The sequence below is a fragment of the Leuresthes tenuis genome, unplaced genomic scaffold (genome assembly GCF_036924035.1).
Source record: "Leuresthes tenuis unplaced genomic scaffold, fLeuTen1.0.hap1 SCAF_1, whole genome shotgun sequence".
NCBI lineage: Eukaryota > Metazoa > Chordata > Actinopteri > Atheriniformes > Atherinopsidae > Leuresthes > Leuresthes tenuis.
In genome coordinates this window covers 15,776,536-15,786,614 of record NW_027325355.1, presented here as the reverse complement: position 1 = coordinate 15,786,614, position 10,079 = coordinate 15,776,536, and the positions used below count along the sequence as shown (strand labels likewise).

Here is a 10,079-nt window from a genome sequence, read left to right as displayed (position 1 = left end):
TGAAACTTTCTCTTCCTTCAGCATGCAGATGACATGAGCTTGCATCATGAATACAGCGTCATTGATACTCATTCATCAGTTATTAAGCTTCCTATGTAAATGGCATAGCTCCAGGTTGATCGATTCAAACGTTGGTTCAAAAGTAATGAGATACAGAGTGAAATCATCTTTGTGTCTCGTCATTGTTTCTTCATTATTTTCCCTGCCCTTCTTACCCTTTTTTCTTCTTCCAGTGCTGATGGAGAGTTCGCTGTCACCCACATGACCAAGGCCCAGCTGTTCCACACCGGTCGGGTCCGCTGGGTGCCACCGGCCATTTATAAGTCCTCCTGCTCCATCGACGTCACATTCTTTCCGTTCGACCAGCAGAGCTGCAAAATGAAGTTCGGATCCTGGACGTACGATCGCGCAAAGATTGACCTGGAGCCCTTTGAGAGCACGGTGGACCTGAAGGTAGGAACAGGTGGGCTGAAAGTGGCATCGCTCCATGCCTTTGACTAATTTCAGCACCCTCAGTGTCTGTTCTCTTGTGATTTGCAATTCAATTGCTGTCCCTCTTCCCTTCATCTTATCAGGGGTTCACATGTTCATTGCTTTGCGAAACACTGAAGGAAAAAAACAACAACATCTCTGCCTCACTTTTTAATTAACAGAATCAGTTGCATTGCAGCATTAAGTTCTGGAGAAAACAACATGCATGGACTGGTTTTCTGAGATCGTCAGAAAAGAGGAACTAACAGATTGATTTTTTATGGCTTACAGTCCTGTTCAGAATGAGGGATTTGCACTCAATAGATTTTCAGAAATGAAAGCAAACCAACCTTTTTTGTAAACTCACGTTGATATAATAGAAAGTTAAAAAGCCTTTATGCTATAAAATAGAAAAAATTATATTTTGTTTGTTGTTTGAAATAAAATTATTAAGATTCACCTGGGCTTAATTAACCAATAAAATAAGGTTACATCACAGAAAAAGTGGATAAGTTACAATGATTTCTTTTTCCAAGGCAGCTTGCCTGACAGCATCAGAAATGTGATAATAATTCTAATAACAATGAAAATAATAAGAATGAACATTTAACAACAAAACGCACCCAGAAACTCAAAAGTAAAGCTAAAAAGGAAAGATGGATGGTTTTGAACTGGCCAGAGCTGGTTCCTGATCTAATTCCGACAGAGAAAGCTGAAATCTGAAGCCACTCTTACAGATTCTGCAGTTGAATCCTATAAGACAAAGATTTACTGTGGCTGTGTGCCTGGTGCAAACCCTTTTCTTTTGTGTTAGAAAGTTATTGTTACTCTGCAGGCACAGTGTTAAGTTAGTGCCCGAAAGTCATTGACACAGTGGTCTTTACACCTGGCCCTGTTGCACATTTCCCTTGAAGGATGCAGGGTTTGTCCAGGACTTTTTATATGATTCATGGAGACTGATTTACGAAGCTTTGTGGCTGGAATTTAATGCCGATTTCGCCATTATTTTCTGACAAAAAGAGCACGTCTCTCATTTGAATTTGTGGCTGTGATTGTTGGTGCACTGAGGCTGAACACCTCCGTTTTTGCCATTGTAAATTGCAATTGTAAATGCTAAATGTAGTGTGCTGTGATGCTGAGGCTAAAGCTGATGTAACTGGTTCTGAGGATCCATGGTCTGAGCTGCTGCTTGAATTTATGTTACACCTGATGAACTGATTTGTTGATCCTGGTGGGGACATGAATATAAACCACAGTTCCAGATATTTTCCTGTTGCACTAAAGGAAAAGTTGTCAGTCGTAAGAGTCATTGTGGTACATCCTCTGGGAACTATGAACGTCTGCAGAGGTTTGAAGTGGGGGCCACAGTGCTAAAAGAAAATCTCACTTCCAGGGCTACTGGGAGAGTGGAGAGTGGGCGATTGTCAACGCTGTGGGCACCTACAACACCAAGAAATACGACTGCTGCCACGAAATTTACCCAGACATCACCTACTACTTTGTCATCCGCCGTCTGCCGCTGTTCTACACCATCAACCTCATCATCCCCTGCCTGCTCATCTCCTGCCTCACCGTCCTGGTGTTCTACCTGCCGTCAGACTGCGGTGAGAAAATCACGCTGTGCATCTCCGTGCTGCTGTCGCTCACCGTCTTCCTGCTGCTCATAACAGAGATCATCCCGTCCACGTCGCTGGTCATCCCGCTCATCGGAGAGTATCTGCTTTTCACCATGATCTTTGTCACGCTGTCGATCATCATCACCGTGTTCGTGCTGAACGTGCACCACCGTTCACCAGAGACTCACAGCATGCCTCGATGGGTTCGGAGGCTTTTCCTCGCCGTGGTGCCACGCTGGTTGTGCATGAAGCGTCCACAACACGGACTCAGTACTGTGAGGTGAGGAAACAACGAAGGACCGCACCAACATCCCAAATAACTCTTTCAGTCTTTTATGTCTGTGATATGAGGTGTGAAAGGTACTATTTTTGAAGTGGAAATCGGGTAAAATGAGAAGTGCTAAAGAAGTGCTAAAAAGTAGCTCTAAATGCAGTCTCTCAGTTTGTCAAAACATGTTCAAAAACACAAAACGCATTATTTAATACTACATTTATGATTTTAACATTGTTAAACACTTACTGGATTAAAAAAAAAACTTTAAAGGACTCTTCTTTTTGTGGCCCTCCAATGTAAGAAGAAAACCTGAATAAAACAGAATGCAGTCATTTGCAAGTGATGTAAAGCTCATCTTCAATGGAAATGGCACAAAGACAACAAGAAATGTTCTTGTTTTTGAGAAACTGATAACTGAGGAGACTGACTGCGGTAGTTTTGAAAGTGGAATTTTGTCCACGCAGTTATCAAGGGTTGTTGTTGCTGAAATAAGCAAGACCTTCCCTGAAAAAGACTTTCCCTGAATATTGTCTCTGTACTATTTTCAGTCCAATTTACAGATGAAATTATTATGCTATGTTTAACCAATACTGTTTTTTTTTACACAAGTAGCATGTTTGAAATAATTGTTTAAAAAAGAAAAGAGATTAGAATTAGATTAGATTAGAATCAACAATGTAGTACAATTACTGAGCACAGCTATCTCAAATGCCGCTCACTTTTACAGTATGCAATTGTTTCCCAAACTCACCTTCTTTTCTCAGGCAGCCTCACCTCACTGATGAATTCCCCCCTGAATCCACCTGGGACTCTCAGGAATCAATCATTGATCTCCATGGGCACCAGGATGACAGCAGTTGCCACCAGCTGGACTCCGTATGTACTGGAGTAGAACTAAACTACTGCGATCTTCAGGTTTATCCAGACTTGCATCAGTCAGAGAGGTTTGGGATGAGGATAGCCGGTCGGCAGAGGATTTCTTCCCCGTCTCCTCCTTCCCCTCAGTCTTTCCGTTTGGACTGGGATTCCCCTCCTGATGTGATGCACAGAAAGTCACCCACCCTTCTGTCCCCTGCGGTTGTATCAGCCCTTGAGGGGGTGACATACATCGCAGAGCATCTGCGGGCAGAGGATGCAGACTTTTCGGTAAATGTAGATGTTGATCTGAAGTGGTCATAAGCCTGTATATATTAAATATAAAATATCATAAATCTGTTCAATAACAGAATAGCAGATTTCTATCCATTTATAGTCTTCTCTTTGGTTTGATATCTGCGCAGGTGAAGGAGGACTGGAAGTACGTTGCCATGGTTGTAGACCGGATCTTCCTGTGGATGTTCATCATCGTGTGTCTGCTGGGAACCATTGGGCTCTTTCTGCCTCCATGGGTCTCTGGGATGATTTGAAACCAAACTGGACCATGAAAGCACGAATAATAATCAAATATCACCAAATCAATAGCAACACCATCAGACAAGTTGGATGGGTCTTTACTCATAGGATATGACGTTCGACTTCCACGAGAGTTTGTTTTACAATATGACACACTGGAAAATCCAAACAACACACTAATCAACCACTGTTTTACCATCAGCACATCTTCCTGTTATTGCCTTGATTGTTGTATTCATTAAGTTAGAAGAGAATCTCAAAAAGAGACGAAAAGGGAAATGCTGAAAAGAACCAGCTTTCAGAAGCTGCTTCCAAGAAATATTTGGAAAACTATTATTCTGCTTTAGGTATGTCTTTTTGTCCCATTTATATTCTGACATATTGTATTCAAAATGCAAGAGAAACCATTAAAACTGATTTAAAATGGAAGTGTTTTCTTTGGTTACTGATGAATATGTGTTGTGCCTTTAGATAAAGAAACAGCGTCCAGACTTGCTTGTTAACTGTCCTACCAATGTGTGGGATATAGGGACATCTAGTGGCTCAAATAGCAAATTACAAAAAAATTAGTCCCTCCAATCTAACCCAAAACAAGTGGCCACAAAATAAAGAAATCGAAGGCTCGTTCGAGAGCCAGTGTTTGGTTTGTAGCATCTAAAGTTTACAAAATTCGAATTTCACATCTGTCCTTGAGATTTCTGCTGCTGTCCCATACAGTACTGTTGGCTCATCTGTAATGCTCTCATCATTGACTACTTTCATTTGTCGAAGAGTTCATCGTGTGAATCTTCTGTTGGAACTATGGACTATATATATTTTTTAACAGCAGAGACAGACATCCCCAGAGCTTAAACTCAAATTGCACCATATCTCAAACTTCTCCAAATAAAGAACAATCTTGATTCAAATGAAAATGTGTTTAGTTTGGATATTTTGGTATTCTTTTTTGGATAAACTAATCCTTTAAATTGACTTGAAAGCAGCTCATGTTCTTTGCAGTCTTCTGCTTCCGTTCTTTACAATAAATCCCCCAATCAACCAATTACACAGTTTGTTCATTCCATTAATCCTGACCCATCATGGCCTCGACATGCACGACACATTACACTTTAACCACTTTAGGTCACGATATTACTCGGCTTCCTTCTTTTTAATGCTTTACAAACAACGAGGAAAGCATTTCTACTTAATTCTGTTTGTACAACTTACAACGGTAGCAATAATTATTGAACAACTAAAACTACGGAAAGATCAAACTCATGACAAAATGTGAGAAGACACAAATTTAAATCACATCTGTTGGAGAGAGACTTCCATGCAAACACAATTCATTATAACAAATGTGTGGAATTCAGCTTCAACGGAGAAACAGTGTTGTGCTATATTATTCATATATTATTCATTATTGTAAAACAGAATTACGACCAATTACTTGACATCCGGGACTGAAAAGTAGAGGAAAAGCGACACATTAAAGGGGAACTCCGCTATTTTTAAACACTCGTCTACTGGGATGACGTCATCAACGCGCGCTCCTGCAGCACAGCTTATTTACTCCGTGCTCTGTGACAGTTCACCAAACTGTTCTCGGTGAGTAGATGAACGTATTTCATGCCAGACAAAAGGTTTCGGTTTAAAAATACCGGAGTTCCCCTTTAACAAAGACCAGCTTGTGTCGTCTTATTTAGCGTAAAGCATCTCTCGTCTTTTGGTGTACATGGAGCTGAGAGAAAACACTACATCAGTGAGGATGGAGGGCAGAAAAGAGAAAAGCCTGAAGAAGACCATATCCACCGCAGAGACCAGCAGGTATCTGTGTTTCGGCCGAGCGGACGTGAGCGCGTGCAGCATTGCTTTGATGACCGGTTCTGCGTTCTTGAATCCCAGGCTGCATGTTGATGAGAAGTACTCGTTGGCCAGCTCGAGATACTGTCTGTTGAAGATTCCCTTTCGCTCATCATCCAGTTTCTCCCAGATGTCCAAACTGGTTTTCGTCTTCACAATGTTGGTGGCACAGGCAAAATTACCTGGCTGGATGATGCTGACCTGAAGATGAAGTTAGATATTTAATGATTCTGTGTGTATCCTCAGAAAATTTATAGTCATGTGAACATAAACAACATCTTTAATTTCTGAGGTTCAATATTTCAGGACGTCACATAGTCCAGGACTTATGATTAAATAACCACAAACTGAGATAAAAAGTAACACGACACATTACACCACTTCATGATTTATTTAGCAAAACTAAGCCGTTACGTGGAAGCTGTGTCAGAAAAAGTTCAGGGTCAGGCCGTGCAGTCCTCAGAGAAACTGTAAAAAATCTAAGCGCTACATCTCAGACTCTACAGGCCTCAGTTAGCAGGTTAAATGTTAAAGTTCATGACAGTACAATTAGAAAAAGACTGACAATTATGGCTTGTTTGGAAGGGTTCCAGGAGAAAGCCTCTTCTCTCTAAAAAGAACATGGCAGCACAGCTTAGGTCTGTAAAGCTGCATCTGAACAAAGCACAAGACTTCTGGAACAATGTGTTTTGGACAGATGAGACCAAAGTGGAGATGTTTGACCGTGATGCACAGCAGCACGTTTGGAGAAAACCCAACACAGTATATCAGCACAAACACCTTCGGCTGCTGCTTCACCTCTCGTTCACGAAAGCAACCGTCTCCGTTCTCAACTCCTCACTCACCTGCATGTGGAATACACTCGTTACCAGAAAGACTCCACAAGAGGGCACACCTGAGCGCCCAGACCGGAAACTGCCGCCAGGGTTTACAGAACGTTAAAGTCGACGCCATAAAGTCGACACGTGGCTTTATTTTGACCAGGAAAGATTACATTTTGACTTAATTCTCCCGCTCTTTTGTTCAGTCTTTGACATAATTATGAAATAAGACAACATTTTGCCTCATCATCTCAGACATATGGTTTAACCATGAGCACTTGTTGTTGTCACTTTTGTAATATTGTAACATGTTACTAAAAATGAGATTCCACAAGAAACTTTCGTGCAGAGAATCAAACGAGTAGATCTGTGCATTAATGCAAGTAGGAACTATTGTGTATCAGACACTAAAGTTCGTCTGTTGCAGGAGCAAAATGGCTTCCGTTTATCTTTTCATCTCCCAAAGTTTTCATGTTTATTCATGTTGCTTTTAAGTTGAACAGAGTCAAACAAGAATACAACAAAGTTTCTTTTATCATGGAAGCATCGTACTTTATCAAATGCAGACTTTTTTGTGTGATTTTTTTCAAGATTACCCCCACCTTGACACCAAAACTGGCCATTTCTACCCTTAAACAATCTGCAAACGCTTCCAGTCCTCTCTTTGACACACTGTACGCTCCCATGTTCAGGCAGTGGAAGAAGGCAAAGATGCTGGACATGTAAACCATGCGACCTGCAACAAGAAACGGACATTAATCATCTGCAGCTGTACGGTGCAGTTAGAACAGGGAGGAAAGTTGTGGTTGAGCGTTGAGCTCACCTTTGGTGGCTCGAACCAGAGGCAGGAAAGCGATCGAGGTCCTGATAGTCCCAAGCAGGTTGACATCCACCATGTTGCGAAAATCTTCAATGGTACTCCATTCAATCTCAGCCCAGTCTGTAATCCCAGCGTTGTTCACAACTGCCCATAAACCTAATGAGGGAGGAAGAAAACCCTGATAAATCTTTACCTTCTGAAGTCAATGATTGAATAACTTAAGATAAAATAATATTATGATCAAGATATAGTTTTTATTCCAGATTAGTCCTTAAATCTCGACAAAAACGTTTTTTTTTAGTTTTTTTTTTAGTTTTTTTTAGCTCTGTTATTTAAGATATGCAGATTTATAGAGACCCGTTGATGCCAAGAAAAATAAAACAGCTAAATATTTTATTACGACAGCTGACACAATTCTGACGCTGATGGACTTATTCAGTCTGAATTTCATTTAAATCAAATCAAAAGCAAAACAAAATAAAACATTTTACTTAATTTCTTAGTATATCAGAATTACGACTTATTACTTTTTCGATTGAGTGAAGTCAGATTCCACCTGAATTTCAGGTTTAAAAAAACCCCCAAAAAACATTAAACTCAAAGAAAAAAATTCTCTATTCACAAGACTCTTTTAATAAATTTTTAATATCTTCCCTATATTTGCTATTTATTGCTTATCTATACTGTATATATATATTTTTTTTTTAAATTTTAACATTTTTTTATTTTGTTTTCAAAAGTCAGTGTTAGTCTTAAGCTTCCAGGACCTGAAAGAAAAATCTAATCAACAAAATCGTGATCATTTTTTATATTAACAAATGAGACATTTAGTGAGTCTAAATGATGAAATTAATTCCATTATAGCTATAGTTGGACTATGCTCCTTATTTGAGCGAGGGCAATTATCCAAGTATTTATGGCAGTGAATAAATGGAATGATTGGCACAGAGCACGTCATACTCCGGTACGGTGGGTGGCACTGTACCCATTTCAACTCGTGGTAATTGAGCCACTTCTGGTTGACCTCTTCACCAACAACAACAAACTCAGGCATCCGAGAAAGATGAAGCTACAAGATGTACTCGACATAAGATATACTCTACATGTCAAAGAAAGACGGGGAACCGAGGGCAGAATCAGAATAACACACGAGGAATAGTGTAGAAAATCTAATGTTCAAACCAGACTGTTTGCTGGAGATCCTGTGGAAACGCATTAGAAACTTTGTATAGTTCTGTGCGTTTCCCCCTCTCCTTCCGTTTTATTTTTCCTATGTTTTGTATGCAAATGAAAAAATAGATCTCTTAGTGAAAGGAGAAAATTGGACTGGAACTGGAATCAAAATGATTTGATCAGTTAAAAAAAAAAATCTTTATTTGGTTTATAATTTAATTTTAATTCAAGGAACATTTACTGTAATTATTTTTAATGTAATTATTTTTGTGGCAGTGCTGAGCATCCATACTCATGAAACTTTCTCCTGTTCACAGAGTGTTAAATCCTCACCTTTCTCCGGGAGGCTCCTCTGGATCATGTTATTTGCCTGCTGCACGTCTCTCTCGCAGGTCACATCCAGCTTGAGGATTTTCAGACGACTGGAGCTCTCCCGGGCCAGTCTTTGGGCGCCGCTTCCCTCTGGAAACAAGCACCCAGCAAAGACCACAAACTCCCTCTGGTCCAAAGAGCGAGCCAGCTGGTGTCCGAAGCCGCTGTCGCAGCCCGTTATCAGCACAGCGTAGCCGCCGCCGTCCAGCTCGCGGCTGCGCTGGAACCATGACACCAGCTTCACGATGACATAGACCAGGAAAAGAGAGAGAGGGATGCTGCTGATGATTTGGACGAGGAAGAAAATAGTGTTCATCGTGATGAAGTTGCTGGGATTCTCTGTGACTAAGGACTGCCTGCTTGTGTGGCACTTGGAGAAATATATGCCTAATTTCCTGCGATTTGTTCAGGTTTTCATGTGACCTAACAGAGACTTCCGTTGTCCAGGCTGCAATCCAGCTGTTTTTTCTTTTCTTTTCTTAGAACAGAACACTAAGAAACCCAAAGCCAGAACAGTATTTTGAGCAGATTTATAGGTCTGTAGCATACAAGATCTCTGCACCATATAGATAACGAGCATTCCCGCCCTTTTAAAAAAGAATTATTATTATTTTTTTTTTGTATAAAAGTGAACAAAATGGGCACCAAATGTGCAAGAACTGGGATATTTCACAGACTAAAACTAATCTCAACACAAATAAAAGTTTTTAACGTTTTTGTTCTCTTTAGGTGCTTAAACTTCTTCACTTTTCACCCCAGGAGCCAACTTGGTGGCCAAGATATTCACGAATATCACGATCCAGGTCTAATTTTCGAACTGAAATTCTGAGAGAAAACAAAACTACAATAATGCAACAACTTTCTGGGAATTTTGTTATCTGGAGCTGCTGCTTGGATTCAGCCAGATCTGAAGAGTTTTTATTTGGGGATTAGTAGTTAGATATGCAGTGTTACATACCTTTTCACCTCAGCTGAACTCAAGACTGTCATGCCGTTTTGCTGAATCAAGTTTCTCTGTGAGAAACATTTTAAGGATAAAGATTCACTTCTTGTTGTGCGGTCATGGCTGAGCTCATCATCAAGCACCGCAGTGACCTGATAAGGAGTCATCCATTTGAATTAAGAGAGGGAAACATCGAAAACATGCAGGGCAGGGCAGTGGGTCATATGGACCGGAATTACGAAACAGTGCTTTAAATGTTGATCAGTGACATACCCACATTGCTATTATTTATATGTTTAATATTACTTGCATTAAGTATAGGTCATGAGTGTGTTGAAAATTGTCTGTGTGT

The 10,079-nt window shown here is 40.4% G+C and overlaps 2 protein-coding genes across 2 annotated transcripts; one reads left to right on the top strand and one right to left on the bottom strand.

Moving 5' to 3' along the window:
* Nucleotides 1-233: 233 nt before the first annotated feature.
* On the top strand, nucleotides 234-4,108 carry LOC140293119 (neuronal acetylcholine receptor subunit alpha-2-like). Its single transcript, XM_072379513.1, has 4 exons — nucleotides 234-453; nucleotides 1,865-2,367; nucleotides 3,126-3,507; nucleotides 3,642-4,108. Exons 1-4 carry the CDS (start codon nucleotides 262-264, stop codon nucleotides 3,765-3,767), a joined length of 1,203 nt encoding a protein of 400 aa, XP_072235614.1. The 5' UTR covers nucleotides 234-261; the 3' UTR covers nucleotides 3,768-4,108.
* Nucleotides 4,109-5,431: 1,323 nt separating this feature from the next.
* On the bottom strand, nucleotides 5,432-9,241 carry LOC140293103 (D-beta-hydroxybutyrate dehydrogenase, mitochondrial). The gene is made up of 4 exons (XM_072379512.1): nucleotides 8,746-9,241; nucleotides 7,243-7,395; nucleotides 7,022-7,155; nucleotides 5,432-5,799 (listed from the first exon to the last, which is right to left on the bottom strand). Exons 1-4 carry the CDS (start codon nucleotides 9,098-9,100, stop codon nucleotides 5,434-5,436), a joined length of 1,008 nt encoding a protein of 335 aa, XP_072235613.1. The 5' UTR covers nucleotides 9,101-9,241; the 3' UTR covers nucleotides 5,432-5,433.
* Nucleotides 9,242-10,079: the final 838 nt, after the last annotated feature.

Excerpts from the sequence above, each read along its gene's own strand:
- LOC140293103 (XM_072379512.1), bottom strand. The coding sequence starts at position 9,100 with ATGAACACTATTTTCTTCCTCGTCCAAATCATCAGCAGCATCCCTCTC. Across the intron at positions 7,156-7,242 it reads TCTGGTTCGAGCCACCAAAG|GTCGCATGGTTTACATGTCC; the intron begins GTGAGCTCAACG and ends TTCTTGTTGCAG. Across the intron at positions 5,800-7,021 it reads TGGCCAGTTTTGGTGTCAAG|GTCAGCATCATCCAGCCAGG; the intron begins GTGGGGGTAATC and ends CTTCATCTTCAG.
- LOC140293119 (XM_072379513.1), top strand. The coding sequence starts at position 262 with ATGACCAAGGCCCAGCTGTTCCACACCGGTCGGGTCCGCTGGGTGCCA. Across the intron at positions 2,368-3,125 it reads CACGGACTCAGTACTGTGAG|GCAGCCTCACCTCACTGATG; the intron begins GTGAGGAAACAA and ends TTCTTTTCTCAG. Across the intron at positions 3,508-3,641 it reads CAGAGGATGCAGACTTTTCG|GTGAAGGAGGACTGGAAGTA; the intron begins GTAAATGTAGAT and ends ATATCTGCGCAG.